We start from the raw sequence: 17,975 nt of genomic DNA, 5'->3' as shown, positions 1-17,975 counted from the left end.
ACTTCTTAAATTTTTTGACGAAATTGAACCACTGGCTGTTAAAAGTGAATCATTATTTCACTGTTTTATTTCATCTGAAACTACTATAACACTATATATGTAATAGTAGTCTCAGATTTCATTAATGATTGTAAAAAAATATAGTATCGCATTAAAAAGTAGATTTGAATTCGTTTTGTCGAATAATTTTATATTTGTATTTTCATTCTCTAGACTTATCCTTGCCAATGGGCAAGTCTGAGAATGAACGAAATGAAGAAATGTTGATGAAGACTGGAGGGGATGAAATTAAGAAAAAGATGAAAATATATCACCGATAATGGACGTATTGAACAGAACATCTAACGAAACCACAACAATTTCCAGTGTCTCAGAACACGTAACTTATCAGGTAACAACACAAGCACGATTTGCATGATTTGACAATAAAAATTAAAAGGTTTACTGGAGTCTGACACAAATTTTTATCAATAATATGTAAGATAGTATGATACTGATAGTGCAAAATTGGTTTCATTCACATTGAATAAAATAAAAAGACACATTCTAACAAGAAATGCAGTGTTATTGGCAGTTATCATGTTTGTCTGTTTATTACGGTATCAGGCTCAGGTCTTTTCACCCTGATTACATGTTCTCCCTGGGTCCGTTCGCCCGGTCCGTTCGCCCTGAAGTCATTCACCTATAGAGTCCATTTGCATTGGATTTGTTCTGCCTACTTTTATTAAAAAAAAATGTTAATACATGTACATGTAACAGTGTAATACACAGTGATTAAAGTTTAATAAACTTCACTCAGATATAATATATATATATATATGTATAAATACTCGAAATTCAAGAAAATACATGGAAAGATTTTAAAGTTGAAGGCTTTTTTTTTTAGGAATGTTGTTCATAAAAATAATTCTCACTGATTGTTGTCATAATCCTTAGACATGTTAGAGAGATGTATGCTTGCAGATGTTACTAAGTAACCTAATTGAAGTTGAAGTTGAGTCAAAAGTGTCTTTAATGGATTACTAATACAACAACATTTTGTTTTGATAAACTAGTCAACTTGGAATAAGTAAAAAAACAATCATGTACGAATTGTAAAACATGAAAAGGGTTCACTTATTATTATACTGCATAAATTGACTGACTAGACTAATTGAAATTGTAAAAAATATCAAAAAAGATAAATGACAAGTCATAAATTTATACATTGTCATTGCTAATGTTGCTATATTAAACTCTATATGCAGATTAAAGGAAATTTTAAAGTATTTAGTTGCAGCAATACAAATATTTGGGTATTTTTTAACAAACTTTTAACAAATTACTCTGTTCAAATAACATGAATAATGAACATTCTGCCATTAGACAACAATGCAAACAAAAAAATGATGTTGAATGAACACTGGGCGCACAGGTATTAGCTACTGAAAGGACTTTATTTCATGTAACATTGATCATGATACATATGATTAAACATGTTAAATAAGTAAAACTTTCATTTCCAGAAAATCTTAGTTTTGTAAACCTTGAAGGGCCATCATACAGCATGGAATATGCAATAAAAGTAGATTTCAACAATTTTATATTGTCATGCGTAGAACTGAACATGTTTTAATGATTGTTTATTTTAGATTTATTTTAATTTTATAAAACAGGTAAAGTGCATTGAAAATGTCTCTTTAATTGTACATGTATCTACCTGCTATATTGCACTTGTGGATAACATGAGATTTAGGGGATTAAGGTTTTAAGTGTAAAATAATTCTGACATTTCAGGATTAAATATGAAGTTGAAGTCTGGATTTCTCTCTACAATGTATATTTATTCAAATTGGTTCAGTAAACATATGTGGAAATTAATCAGGCTAATTTAAATTTGTATCTATATCAACAAATCATTAAAACAAATATATGTGATGTGATGTCATCGAACCAGAGTTATTCATTTATCCATTGTGATAATGTCTTAACTTGAGATTATTTTTTTGAATGAATCAATGGAGAAATGGCTTTGTTTGAGGGAATTAACACTACTGTAAGTTGTTGTAAACATCATTTATTATATATTAGATAAGGACTGATGGTTTTATCTTGCACTATTAAAAAAAAACAAAAAAAAACGAGATTTCGTTCAAACTGTTAAAGGTTTTTTTGTACGACCGCAAAATAATTTGCAGTGGTATACTGATATCACATCATCGTCATGGTCCTCATCCAAAGACATTTGGTTTTCAGACAATAACTTTAGTATTTATAAGTAAATAGAAATCTATGAAATTTAAACAAAATCCAGCATTCGTAGATAAGGTGTAATTAGGTTGAAAACTTCATTGGAAATTTAAATTGAGATTATGACCATATCTTGAGGGAAAGATTTTTTTGGGGGGGAAAAAAGGGGGGAGGGTTTAAAAAATTTGAGGGGGACAGTTTGTTCTAAAAATTTCAGAAATTAAATATTAAATATTTTTTTTGCAAAAAAGGGGGCAGGGGGAGGGTTCAATTCTCAACAGCATAGTGTATTGCACAAAAGTAAAAAAATGAATGTAAATTCAAATCACTTAACCAATTCAAGTTCTTTGCTTTGACTACAGTTATTCTGTGTCAGAAACCTATTATGTGTGAAATATTTCATTACAATTCAAATTCAGACCTGTATCAAGTGCTATTATTGTGTTAATTTTTGCCCCTACTGTTTAGGGTTGGACCTCTGCTGTCTTGTCCAGCTGCTCTTGGTGAATCAATTTATTTAAATTGTTATGATCATTTTAATTTGAAAGATTAAGTGAAAGTTAATCGTGAAACATAAAAAACAACCTAATGATTTAGCTTTCTAGTGTAAGAAATAACTTAATAAATTTATTTTTTACAGGATTTGTTGATAGGATGTATTCTTGCAATAAGTGGAAATCTTCTGATCAGCATTTCGTTAAATGTTCAGGTAATTGATATAAATTAACAAAAATAATAACTCCAAACAAAACATTAAACCATTAATATCATGGCAAAAAAATGAGAGAGAAAACCCGCATAAAGTTGAACAAAAGTCTGCAAAACACCACATGGAGCTCAAGCTTAATGCTCTCAATACAGTAGTCTGCATTATTTAGCGTGAGTTCATTATATTTATATATAGAACATGAAGTTTTTATGGTTAATAATAGCTTCTGTTCGTTATTATTCATAAGAATCTACCATATGAAGTATGTCTACTATGAATAAAGAAACAATTTGGGAAGAGAAGGAGCACAGTTGGTACCTATGGAAATGCAGATTGTTTTTATGAAAAATACATCAAACAAATCAAATCAATCAAATTAATGATATCAGTTTCACATATCAGAAAATGGGAGCGATAAGGGATTAGTTTTTGGTGGAAGAAGACTTCAAGTCTTCTGAAGGCCAATGGTGCCGACTTTAAAATCTTTGAATTCTCCGTATGCCGCATTCGTTTCTGTGTATTACAATTTCATCACAACTTCTGATTCCTGACACCGATTTTTACACATGATTAAGCATCTGAATCATTTAATTTGTAAATTAGGATTGAAAAACAATCACTATCGTAAATATGTACCCTTTTATTTATGTAAATTATTAGATTTCATCTCATCTACATGAACGTTATTTGTTTACTTGTAACCGGATGTTTTTACTGTGGATATTTGAAGTACGCATGCGTGAATTTGGTAGGAGGAACATTAAACTGGTCCGCCGTTCTATCTATAGCTTCGCACCGAAGTCAGTGTAGCGATAAGCAGTTGATAAGTGAACACAACAGGGGTCCAGTTTAGAGGAACATACCAGTGACAGTAACAGTATCGGGACAAATCGCCCTGTTTACATGTTCGCCCTTGAAGTTACGAATTTGCAGACAAGAAGATTTTGTATTTAATATAAAATAGAAAGGATCTTTTTCTCATTAAATTGTTGTCTTTATTCATTGTTTTCCTTTGTCATGTGAATTAGATGCCTTTCTTCTTCAAATGGTTTAAATCTATTTATAAAATTATTCAAGACTCAGTTGACAAGAGCCGAGTACGTTGCTGTTGGGAGAATTTTGATTAAACTCTAAATGCTCATAGAAGAAGAAATATAATCTAAACTGTATAATTTATTGCAATATACATTTAAATCCCTTTTGACAAGAGAAATCTGACTTTTGTCAGAAATATTTGTTTCACATGTGCAAAGGTAATCACGTGTGGCGGCCATATTGGTTTGTTTACACATAAATTTGTAAAGATGCCTCTAGAACCATGACCTAAACATAAATAGTGTAACGAAAATCGGTAATAGTTTATTTATTTTGATGTGAAACACCAGTTGTCTTTCCCTGTTAATTGTGTTTCTATATGTTTATAAGTTTCTCCATAGTTGGAGCACCGTCTATTTGTTAAAACACCCCTAAATTTGGTATAGTCTTGATTTTCACCCCTTTAAGTATAATGGACCGTTCCATATGGTAGTATATAAACCAGCTCAAGACAGAGAAACTTTGTCAGTTTTATGTGGACCGTTGAAGTGATAACATCAGGATTAAATATTCCAACTGGTAAGTAGAGTGAATTAAGTGATTCCAAAGGATATATAAATAGTGTTCGGATTTATATGTGAATATTGCAATAGTGATTGTGATACAATGTATAAAGTGAATCTGATATATATAAGTGATTTGTATTAATGAGAATACAAAGGTGTATACTTGCTGGTGTTGCAAGTTGTACTATGTGGAAGTGTGAATACTTCATAGATTTGTATTAGTGAGAATACAAAGTGTTTACTTGCTGGTGTTGCAAGTTGTTATATTGTGGAAGTGTATTAGTGAAAGTGCACTGTGTTAAACCTTACCAGTTGGATAATATTCATTGTGTGGGAACTCAAAGGAATAGTTAGTGCGTGAGTTCAGCTGTGTTTATATGTATATATTCCTTGTGAATTGAATCATTGTGCAAGTGTAATTGTGTCATTGTGTTATTGTGGTTAGTTGCAGACTAACAAGGTGATACTACATATTGGTGGACGTTGTAAATAGAAGTTGTATATATGTGATGTGGGTTCATACGTTTTGTGTAATACTTACTTGATGCATGTTGCAAAGTAATCTGTTGGTGACATGGTGTAATAAAGGGCCGTATGCATGTTGCATAATAATCTGTTAGTGACATTGTGAATAAATCGGTCTGATACATGTTGCATAGTGATTGCATAGTGACATTGTGTATATATATTCTGTTATGAAACATTGTGTCTGTGCATTGTGAATGAGGTACTTCACTCGGCATTTTGATTAATGTGCATTGTGTGGCGTATATATTTGACATTGTGAATTCATTTAAGGTTGTGTTAATTGTTTTAGATAGGACAACTTCTTGTGGTGAAAAAAATGAGTTGAACACTTGAAATCCTGATTTATTCAGATACGGATCCATTGATCGCCCGGTTACACGTTACAAATTTGGTGGCAGCGGTGGGATTTCATGTGTTGATTTTGTTACTGTAAATACTTATATGAATGTATGATTGGACCAGTTGTAATATTTCAAAATTAATTGTGTGTTGTGTTTGTAGTCAAAGTATATAGTGCATTTTTTTAAAAGTAAGTAGTAACATTAAGTCAGACTCTCAGTTGAAATTGAAATGGTAGAAAATCTGTTTGATTTGGAAATTGGACTTTTATCAAGTGAATTTTCAGCCTCTTATTCATTAAAAAAGGAAAATGATTCAGGAATTAAAGATTTTGTGGAATTAATAAGAGATAATGTAGTGTTTGGAAGACAGTAGTCGTGAGTCTGAAAAGAGGAAGCATTTTGGGGTAAAGGATCAATGTATATGTGTATATAGATAGTATTCTAGTTTTGTAGTGTATATAGTGTACATAGTTAAATGTGAGTCCGTCGGATGGGGACGTTAAATCCGAGGCCCCATGTACAGGAACATGTCACGCCCTGTGCATGTAAAAGACCCCTCCTGCAGATTTCGTTAAGAGTAGGCTCCTTGGGGCCGCTGCAGAGGCAAAATTTGTTAGGGACCTTTTAAATTTATTCTTTGGCAGTGACGCTCAAAATTACAGATGTTAATAGGAAAGAGGTTAATGTTGGAAAGAGGGATATTTTGAAGTAAGAAGTTTTAAAAAGTGTTATTCGGACAAAAAGAGAAATACTGTGAATAGTGTTTGTGCATAAGAAGAAAGTTCAAAATATGTTTGATATGGCTGAATGGAATTTGGACATATAGGTAGACTTTGTATCTACGGGTGGTGCCTTGTGATGTCATCAGTTTAGACCTGATGGACAAAATGGTAGCCTGACATTATTGTCGGATGTAATGGTGCCTGACGTTGTGGTCAGAAGATATGTTCAATGGAAATAGTGTCTGCACTATGGTAAGAGTTTGGGTATGAAAAATGACCACTATGATAGATGATTTATCAGCATGTCAGATGTATTTAAGGAGTCATGCGAGGACGCATGATTTTTGAGGCGTGGGTAGTGTAACGAAAATCGGTAATAGTTTATTTATTTTGATGTGAAACACCAGTTGTCTTTCCCTGTTAATTGTGTTTCTATATGTTTATAAGTTTCTCCATAGTTGGAGCACCGTCTATTTGTTAAAACACCCCTAAATTTGGTATAGTCTTGATTTTCACCCCTTTAAGTATAATGGACCGTTCCATATGGTAGTATATAAACCAGCTCAAGACAGAGAAACTTTGTCAGTTTTATGTGGACCGTTGAAGTGATAACATCAGGATTAAATATTCCAACTGGTAAGTAGAGTGAATTAAGTGATTCCAAAGGATATATAAATAGTGTTCGGATTTATATGTGAATATTGCAATAGTGATTGTGATACAATGTATAAAGTGAATCTGATATATATAAGTGATTTGTATTAATGAGAATACAAAGGTGTATACTTGCTGGTGTTGCAAGTTGTACTATGTGGAAGTGTGAATACTTCATAGATTTGTATTAGTGAGAATACAAAGTGTTTACTTGCTGGTGTTGCAAGTTGTTATATTGTGGAAGTGTATTAGTGAAAGTGCACTGTGTTAAACCTTACCAGTTGGATAATATTCATTGTGTGGGAACTCAAAGGAATAGTTAGTGCGTGAGTTCAGCTGTGTTTATATGTATATATTCCTTGTGAATTGAATCATTGTGCAAGTGTAATTGTGTCATTGTGTTATTGTGGTTAGTTGCAGACTACAGGGCCGTAACTTCATTGAGGCAAATGAGGCAAATGCCTCATGTTAGAAATTGAAAAAAAAAAAAAAAAACTTAAACAAAAGATTTCTTAATATCAAATTGTTTTCACGGAATGTGTCTAGCAAGAAGCAAGTTCTCTTCACTCTCTGGTGTCGCCCCTGCATGTTTTTCGTGATCCATGCTTCTATTTTACTTTTAGTTTTCAGAGCTGATGGTCTATTGTTTGTACTTCTATGTGACTGTCCCGGGTTTGTCTTTTGTGCATTTATTGGCCTACTTTATGACTATAGTCTGAGATAGTGATGATTTTCATTTGTAAACGTGTGGTTTTGCAATGTTGCATGCCCACCGATGTCCAGATATTGTGCGAGAAAATATTTTTAGAATATACGATGCTACAAGACACAGAAAAAAATGGTCGTTTCTGCATGGAGAATTGAACTTGATATCAAAGAATACAAAACTGGCTTTTTTGGGTCCTACATATCGGTTTTTTTAATGTTTTCCATAAAACCTAAAAGTCTTAAATCACAATGAATCTATGTTCTTGCTTTGAGACCAGATTATTGTCGGAAAAAAGTAAACAATTCATTGCGTTTTAATGTCAGAAAGAGTCCGGAAAACTTTCAGAATGCACGATTTTTCGTAATTTTTCTCAGAGCTTCTGGGGGCCTTGAGCGGCCCCCAAACCCCTCGTCAATTTTTTTTCGTCTCGCTCCGCTTGGTGAATATAGTTTGCCTCACTATTAGAAGAGGCTAGTTACGGCCCTGGACTAACAAGGTGATACTACATATTGGTGGACGTTGTAAATAGAAGTTGTATATATGTGATGTGGGTTCATACGTTTTGTGTAATACTTACTTGATGCATGTTGCAAAGTAATCTGTTGGTGACATGGTGTAATAAAGGGCCGTATGCATGTTGCATAATAATCTGTTAGTGACATTGTGAATAAATCGGTCTGATACATGTTGCATAGTGATTGCATAGTGACATTGTGTATATATATTCTGTTATGAAACATTGTGTCTGTGCATTGTGAATGAGGTACTTCACTCGGCATTTTGATTAATGTGCATTGTGTGGCGTATATATTTGACATTGTGAATTCATTTAAGGTTGTGTTAATTGTTTTAGATAGGACAACTTCTTGTGGTGAAAAAAATGAGTTGAACACTTGAAATCCTGATTTATTCAGATACGGATCCATTGATCGCCCGGTTACACGTTACAATAGTCTTCCGAAAACGTAAACTTTATGCAGTACTATTTTATCAATCATGATGATTTTCATAAATTTAAATTGGATAATTTAAAGAAATAAAATTATAACAATTACGATTTTAGATTAGAGATTCTACACAGACATGCTTTGATCTATTTATAGCCAAATTAGTTTACCTGTGTGAAAATGTAAATAATGGTCTAAATGGATATTAATTTGTTTACTAAACAAGTAAAGACAAACTATGGATGAAAGATAATAATTCACATAAATATTTCAGGACATTTGATTTTGATTTATTTTATTAAATATAGGATTTAAAAACTGCATGTGCAAACAAACTCTTCTTCTTCTTAAATTCTTCTTCTTATTTTTTTTTGGCTTAAAACTTTACACACTTCTTTGTTATATTAATCTAAACATCTGTATACTTTTTGGTGATGATTCAATTTTTGTTTTTCTTCTGTTATTTAGTATTTTGTAAAAAAGGGGGAGGGTTTTTTTACATGTCGTGCCGTATCTCAAAAACAATTTATGATTTTTGCTTTAAACTTTACACACTTCTTTGTTATATTAATCTAAAGATCTGTATACTTTTTGGTTTTGATTCAAAATTTTATTTTAGTGATATTTAGTTTTTTTATAAGAAAAAAAGAAGGGGGGTCATATGTCCCTCCGTATCTCAAAAACAATAAATGGAAGAAAGCAGCCTGGGTTAGTGAGGCTGCTTTTATGGTTATTCAAATTATCTTTTATTCACCTTCTTCCACCTCAGAGCTATCAGCTCTTTGATTGATGAGATTGTCATTAAAGCAAATACAGTATATCATGTATATATACCATTCTGATAACATTTATTTCTGCGATAGACAGATTTATTCCTAACGTTCAATTTAATGTCTTCATAAAAATTCTGACTATAATCATGGCGTAAAAATAGTAATTATAACAAATCATAAAGTGATTGTTACAAGTATGATGTTATTGTTACAAGTATGATGTTATTGTTACAAGTATGATGTTATTGTTACAAGTATGATGTTATTGTTACAAGTATGAAGTGATTGTTACAAGTATGATGTTATTGTTACAAGTATGATGTTATTGTTACAAGTATGATGTTATTGTTACAAGTATGATGTTATTGTTACTTTGAATAGAAATATACCCATATGAAGAATGAAGCTTTAGGAGACCAGATACATTACACTAAGGATCCATTATGGTGGATTGGTCTAGTACTGATGGCAGTCGGAGAGATTGGAAACTTTTCAGCGTATGGGTTTGCCCCTGCCTCTCTGGTGGCACCACTTGGAACAACAACAGTTGTTGGTAAGTAAACAGTCAATGAATAGAAACAATAAACTATGCCATTCAATAAAAATATTGTTGTCTCTTTGACACATTCCCCATTTCAATTCTCAATTTTATTCAATAGAAATATACAATAATGGTGGCATTCAGCTGTTGTCTGGTCTTTAGTCAGGTTGTTGTCTCTTTGACATATTTCCCCTTTATTTTTATGCAGTTAAGCTGCATTATGCGAGCACCCTAGATTTGTGTTCTACCCAATAAATGCTGAAATACTTGCCATTGTTATTATCTAGCTCGCTACTATGTTATATATAACTAATTGAACATTTTTTTTATACTTTTTATTCTGGATTACAAAAAAAATTACCAGAAAAACCTTAAATGATCGTCGATTTATCCAAAAGTTTTGAAGTTACACATAGTTACTTAGTTACTTATAGTTGATTTCCAGTACAGGATCCCTCAAGGTTCCTCTTCACCAGACTCGTAATTTAATGTATTTCTTATACTATTTTGACCGTGACTTCCGGATATTTCTGCTCTATAGTCATTATAGTATAATTCTTCGTCTGACCAATATTTGTCTAGTCGATTTTTGAATGAATTTATCGATGGTGACTTTGTTATTTTATCTGGTAGTTTGTTCCAGGTTTTAGCAATTCTAACAGAGAAAGAGTGTTTACGGATATTAGATTGGAATCTTTGATGAACTACTTTATTGCTGTTGGTCCTACTACTACATCTTTGTTGAGAATCTTCTGCTTTTCTTAAAAATGAGCTAACTTCTTTGTCGTAGTATCCATTCATTGTTTTGAAGGTTTCGATCATGTCTCCTCTTATTCTCCTATAGGATAATGTAGGTAAGCCTAGTTTTTTTAGTCTCTCTGGGTAGCTCATGTCTTTTAGCCCTGGTAGTTGTTTTGTTACCCTTCTTTGAACACCTTCTATTTTGTCTATATCTTTCTTTTTGTATGGGGACCAGACTGAGCTGGCATAATCTAGGTGTGTTCTAACCATGGTTTTGTATAGTGGCATGAATGTTTCTATTCCCAGGTATTTAAATGTTCTTCTAAGAACTGCGAATATGGAGTTTGCTTTGTTCACTTTTTCACTAATGTGGTTTTCGAATGTGAGTTCTGCATCAATGAGGACTCCAATATCTTTTTCCTCTTTAACTTGTGATATAGGATGATTTAATAGGTTATAGATTGGTGGAGGGTCAGTGCTATTAGATTTCTTACTTATTTTCATATATTTACATTTTTCTGGGTGAAATTTTAGTAGCCATTTGTCACTCCAGGATTCCATCTTATTAAGATCTTCTTGTAAAATTTGTCTGTCATTTTGTGTTTTAATTATTCTGAAGATCTTAGTGTCATCTGCAAATAGGTATGCATCAGAATCTACTTGGTCTGGGAGATCATTTATATATAAAACAAATAGTAGTGGTCCTAATACTGATCCTTGGGGTATCCCAGATGTAACGTTAGCCCAGTCTGACTCTTCACCATTCACTACGACCTTTTGTTTCCTATCTTCTAAAAAGCTCGTTATCCACCCTACTATATCCTCGTGGACACCTAGATTTTTGATTTTGGCTATTAATCTTTTATGTGGTACCTTATCAAAGGCCTTCATAAAGTCTGTATAAATGCAGTCTATGTCTAATCCTTGATCTAGTGCCTCTGTCCATTTATCAATCACTTCTAATAATTGGAGACCAGTTGACCTTCCTGCAATAAATCCATATTGCTTTTTAGAGAATAGGTTGTTCTTTTTCATATGCTCTATTATAAATTCACGTAATATTTTCTCCATTATTTTACATACTACTGATGTCAAACTGACTGGTCTATAATTTTTGGCTAGTGACTTATTACCCTTTTTAAATATTGCACTTATCATAGCATTCTTCCAATCGTTAGGTACAGTCTTACTTTCAAGTGATTGATTATAAATGATACATAAAGGTTTTGCCAATGATTCAGCGATCTCTTTTAACAGTCTGGGGTGTAGTTTATCCATCCCTGGAGATTTGTCTATTTTTAATGCATTTAAATGTCTCAGCACTACTTCTTCCTTAATTTTTTGATATGGCATATCATTAGTTACTAATACAGGCGTTGGTGATGGTACCTTGCCGTCAGGTTCCTTTGTAAAGACACTGGAAAAGTATTCTACTAGTAATTTGGCCTTTTTGCTGTTATCTTCCGTTTTATCTGATTTTGTGTCTTCTGGATCCAAATGTAAGTCCCCAATTCCTTCTTTGGTTTTTGTTTTTGACTTGATATAGCTCCAGATAGCTTTAGGGTTTTCTTTAGCTTTTTCTGATAGATTTTTCTCATATTCCCTCTTCAACTTATTTACCCTACTTTTTACTTGATTCCTTATCTTATTGTATTCCTTCCTCACTTCTGGGTCGTTATTATGGGTAATCTTTTTTGACAGGATGTTTTTTCTTTTAATTTTATCTATGGTGTTTTTGTCCATTGGGAAATTATTTTTCCCTCTACCGATTTGTTTCCTTTCTTTTGTTGGTATATACTTTTTGTCCATATCTTGAATTATACTTAAAACTGATTTCCAGTTTTCATTTATATCATTTTCTTTCTGTAGTAATTCTGGCCATTTAATTTTATTTAATTCTTCTTTAATTTTTATGTAGTTTCCTTTACTGAATAATTTAATTAATTTAGGTTTGCTTTTAATATTTGTGTAGCAATTGAAGTCAAATTTCATGGTACAGTGATCACTTTTCCCTAGTGGACTTTGGTATTCTAAATTTGAGACCATATTCTCCTCATTGGTTAAAATCAGGTCCAGGGTATGCGGTGTATTGGTGCCTCTCCATCTTGTTGGTCTTGTAACGTGTTGAAATAAGAAATTTTCTTGTAGATTTTCTAAAAATCTGTATTCATTACTTTCTGTACTATCACCTGGTGAATTCCAACTATCCCAGTTTATTTCTGGATAATTATAATCTCCCATTATTAAGATATGTGAGTAGCCTTTATTACACGCTTCAGTAGTAAGTAAATTTAATTGTTTAGTGTACTCTTGTGATCTATTTGATGGTGACCTGTATATCAAGCCTAATAATAGCTGGTCTGACTGATTTAAATTAATCTTAATAAATAAGTTTTACATAGGAAGTAGTGCTTATTAAGAATCCTTGTGTAGTTCATTATGACTTGTGCTTTTAGCTAAGATGTCAAAGAACAATTGTATGAAATATTTAATCGCCGAAAATCTCTTAAGACAAGTAGTTTAGATTTCCCAAATGGCAAAAGTCGTAGGGATATTGTTTGTCATCAATACGTAGTACAACTACGTCAGTAGTCTATTATATAATAAGTTCAACTGTTCATGCTGTTGGCGGCAATTTCAAATTAGAAAAAGAAATGTTCGTAGCTTTTCAATTTGGAGGCAGGTGTGCAAATTAGCGGTGGTCCAAGGTCCGCGACCTTCCACTTTTGCAAGCGGAATTTCGACTAGGATAGTTGGTTTCTAGCTACGCCCGACGTAGTCACCTTCCACTTGGAAAGAAAATAAGAAATTACTTTGCAAACCTTTTCACCATGTTCACCAAAGTCTCCCATTAAACGAGCTAAAAACTTATTTTTATCATTATTATTTATGACAGCGATGTTCATTTTGTTCAACCGCTAGCTTTATACAGAAAATCGCCGACAAATATTGTATAATTCGAGTAAAATCGTATCTGATTGACAAAAACAACATCGTCAATGGCGGCCGTGAAGACAAAATTTTACAATATCGGATCCGATTCCGGAGACGGATAAGTATAATTCCGGGTTTGGCGATCAATTACTAAATAAATAAAAGCAGGTGAAAAAATAAATCTATGCATGGTAAATGAATATAAACACTAGAATTGTAAACCAAAAGATATATGTAAAAGAAAGAAAAAGCAGAAAAATATTTTATACAGAAACTCAAAATTACTTTTTGACAAATTTTAATTTAAAAATCCAATACAAAGTGACAGCAGGGAACAGTATATCTAACAATATACATGTTCATGGTCACAGTCTAAATTTTCTTTATCAGTGATAAATGATGATAATGTATGTAAGATGCTTTTAAAGTGTAAACATATTACTGCAATTTCGAAGGGTAATTTGTTTTTCTGAATTTTGAAGGGTCAATTAAAGTAGCTAAAAGTTTCTTTATTTTCACAAATAATGCGCTATATTATATATACCTAATTGTAAGTAAATCATATGATATATAGGTGGCATTCTTTGGGTCACTCTACCCCTCCTGTTTGATAACTTGGAAACGGTCGAGCTCCCCCCCCCCCCCCTAAACCATACGAGGGGTAGATCCAGGATTTTAGGTCAGGAGGGGCGCAAACATAAATTTTTGCCGAGCAGAGCGAGGCTAAAAAAATTTGAGGTAAAATTATCGGAATATTCTTTATTAAGCTGAGAACAACCCATGCTTTGCAAATTTAAGGGGGGTGCAACCATATATATTCATATTTGTGACAATATGAAAAATCAAATGAAATATAGGAAGAGTCGCTGGGGGTCACCCCACCCTTCCTGTTTTAGAATTTAAAAATGGCCCAGATCCCCACCCCTAAACCATATATATTCATGTATGGGACAATATAACAAATCAGATGAAATATAGGGGGAGTCCCTTGGGTCACCCCACCCCCTCCTGTTTGAGAATTTGAAACCCGTTGAGATCGCCACCCCTTAACCATATATTCATGTACGGGACAATATAACAATTCAAATGAAAGATAGGAAGAGTCCCTGAGGTCACTGTACACCCTCCTTTTTGAGAACTTGGAAATGGTCAAGATCCTTACCCCTAAACCATATATACTCATGTATGTGACAATATAACAAATCAAATCAAATAAAGGGGAAGTCCCTGTGGTCACCCCAACCCTCCTGTTTGAGAACTTGGAAATGGTTGAGATCCCCACACCAAAACAATATATATTCATGTATGAGGCAAATTATAACTAATTAAATGAAATATATGTGGAGTCCCTGGGGTCACCCTACCCCTCCTGTTTGAGAACTTGGAAACCAATGAGATCCCCACCCCTAAACCATATATATTCATGTTTGGGACAATATAACAAATAAAATGAAATATAGGGGAAGTCCCTAGGTTCACCCTACCCCCAGTGGCGGATCCAGAATTTTTCATAAGTGGGGGCCGCTGACTGACCTAAGAGGGGGCCCGCTCCAGTCACGCTTCAGTGATTCCCTATATAAGCAACCAATTTTTTTCCCAAAAAGGGTGGGACTGGATAACTTATAAATTATTTGCCTTAATAAATAAATCATTAGATAAACATGAATGAATAATATATATGAATGTTTAATGTTGAGGCAACATTGTCACAGTTTTCATAATTACGGTTGCCTTGGTTTTTGGTTAACTGCCTTCAGCGCTTACAGCGCTTTGATTAGTAAAAGCTCTGACATTTATGTTTTCTCCTTTAGCTTGATAACTATATACGTTTTACAGATGTGTTATGCAAATTGTTCAACACTTTATTCCACTGTAACAATTATACCTTAATTCTAATGTGAACTAGAACCTGCCACCAAAAGAACTTGTTTGAGGAGCATATTTATATTATCAACACATTTTAAGTAGTTATTATCCCATGAGTTTATGTAGTTTTCTGAAGCTCCAGACCTCTACTCTGTTATTGTCAGACAGAGAAGGGCAGCTCATGCCTAACTAATTGGTATTTTACTAAGATTTCAGTTTTCAAATTTCAAGTATTGATATAATGACCTTAATTCAGCATGTCATATATAACAATAAATTAATTGTAGCTCAACCTTCTGCTGTGAGGCTGCCATAAAACACCCCCACATCAGAAGGTTGAGCTACAATGTGACATTTTGTACTGGACAATGTGTTTCTTACAGTCAGATGAAGACTAAGGATAGGGAAATTCAGAGATTTGACCTCTTTGTCATGAGTCTGAGACATATGGATAATTACTATGGCATGTGACAATTTACAAAATAATTTTGATAATTGTAAAAGACACATTTAACTTGTAAGTATTTATTGTATAGATTATTTACCTTATGTGTTATTGTTGTCTTATCTTTGGTTTTATATTTCAGCCAACATATTCCTTGCTGCCATCTTTTTAAAGGAAAAGATACGAGCTGAACATTTATTTGGTAAATGCAAATTCAATATTAGATTCAACTACTTGTTTTCATTACAAAGTAACCAGTCCTTGTGTCCTCATGACTGTAAAAGTAGTTTGAAGAAACGATGAAAACTTGTCAATGTTGGATGTGCTTTAGTCCCTGTTAATGTATCTATGTCATATACTTTAAATCAGAAATTATAGCATGCATTTATAATTGGAATTTTTTACAGAATGAATATAAATGAGAGATAAATTATATTGGTTTCAGGAAAAGGTGCACTCAGGTATATTCTTTAGATATCAGAATGCAAGTTCTTGCTCTAGCAATACTCACACAGTCTCATTATTCACATAAATAAAAGCCTCACAATAATATCAGGATTTACAGTAACACTAAATCAGATATCATAGAATTATTACTTGTTTGTTTATTACAGGGTCAGCATTAACAGTTATTGGAGCATTTCTCATCGTCACCTTCTCGTCAAGTGTAAGTATGAAATAGAATTCTATAAATAAATTTATTAAATAAATTAAATTGCTAAATAAATAAATATAGCACCATTGTAGTCAATATTATTTTTGACTGCAAGTCGATAATCACTATATATGTGTTGCCTTCATGAATGTCTCTTTTGGTGACGCTTATGTACGATGTATGAGTCTAAGGTCATTATTTTGTGAAATTTGCCATTGTACTCTTTTTTTTTAGCTCACCTGGCCTAAAAGGCCAAGTGAGCTTTTCTCATCACTTGGCATCCGTCGTCCGTACAAAAATCTTCTCCTCTGAAACTACTGGGCCAAATTAAATCAAACTTGGCCACAATCAACATTGGGGTATCTAGTTTAAAAAATGTGTCCGGTGACCTGGCCAACCATCCAAGATGGCCGCCATGGCTAAAAATAAAACATAGGGGTAAAATGCAGTTTTTGGCTTATAACTCAAAAACCGAAGCATTTAGAGCAAATCCGACTGGAGTAGAATTGTTAAACAGGTTAAGATCTATCTGCCCTGAAATTTTCAGATGAATCGGATAACCGGTTGTTGGGTTGCTGCCCCTGAATTAGTAATTTTAAGGAAATTTTGCTGTTTTTGGTTATTATCTTGAATATTATTATTGATAGAGATAAACTGTAAACAGCAATAATGTTCAGCAAAGTAAGATTTACAAATAAGTAAACATGACTGAAATAGTCAGTTGACCCCTTTAGGAGTTATTGCCCTTTATAGTCAATTTTTAACCATTTTTCGTAAATCTTAGTAATATTTTACAAAAATCTTCTCCTCTGAAACTACTGGGCCAAATTAATCCAAACTTGGCCACAATCATCTTCTGGGTTAGTAGTTTGAAAAATGTGTCCGGTGACCCGGCCATCCAACCAAGATGGCCGCCATGGCTAAAAATAGAACATGGGGTAAAATGCAGTTTTTGGCTTATAACTCAAAACCCAAAGCATTTAGAGCAAATCTGACATGGGGTAAAATTGTTAATCAGGTCATCATTTATCTGCTCTGAAATTTTTAGATGGATCGGACAACCCGTTGTTGGGTTGCTGACCCTGAATTGTTAGTTTTAAGGAAATTTTGCTGTTTTTGGTCATTATCTTGAATATTATTATTGATAGAGATAAACTGTAAACAACAATAATGTTCAGCAAAGTAAGATTTACAAATAAGTCAACATGACCGAAATGGTCAATTGACCCCCTTAGGAGTTATTGTTCTTTACAGTCAATTTTTAACAATTTTCATAAAATTTGTAAATTTTTACTAACATTTTCCACTGAAACTAATGGGCCAAGTTCATTATAGATAGAGATAGTTTTAAGCAGCAAGAATGTTCAGTAAAGTAAGATGTACAAACACATCACCATCACCAAAACACAATTTTGTCATGTTTGTCATGAATCCATCTGCTTCCTTTAATATTCACATAGACCAAGGTGAGCGCCACAGGCTCTTTAGAGCCTCTAGTTTATCTCACCTGGCCCTTACTCAACTGGCAAGATTGGAACTTTGTTCTTTTATTTTTATGCCCCATTTATGGCCATTATGTT

General features: G+C 33.1%; 1 protein-coding gene across 1 annotated transcript in view; it reads left to right on the top strand.

Annotated features, from left to right (window-relative positions):
• The first annotated feature begins 216 nt into the window (after positions 1 to 216).
• Positions 217 to 17,975, top strand: part of LOC139518736 (NIPA-like protein 2) — a 32,798-nt gene continuing 15,039 nt past the window's right edge. The window contains exons 1-5 of the mRNA XM_071310267.1: positions 217 to 391; positions 2,870 to 2,938; positions 9,595 to 9,766; positions 15,883 to 15,942; positions 16,355 to 16,407. Coding sequence (XP_071166368.1) covers positions 320 to 391; positions 2,870 to 2,938; positions 9,595 to 9,766; positions 15,883 to 15,942; positions 16,355 to 16,407 — 426 coding nt within the window. The 5' untranslated portion in view covers positions 217 to 319. The remainder of the gene's footprint in view (positions 392 to 2,869; positions 2,939 to 9,594; positions 9,767 to 15,882; positions 15,943 to 16,354; positions 16,408 to 17,975) is intronic.

Source organism: Mytilus edulis, chromosome 1 (assembly GCF_963676685.1).
Source record: "Mytilus edulis chromosome 1, xbMytEdul2.2, whole genome shotgun sequence".
Classification (NCBI taxonomy): Eukaryota; Metazoa; Mollusca; class Bivalvia; order Mytilida; family Mytilidae; genus Mytilus; species Mytilus edulis.
The sequence above is the reverse complement of the archived record's forward strand: the minus strand, read 5'-3'. Positions and strand labels throughout refer to the sequence as shown.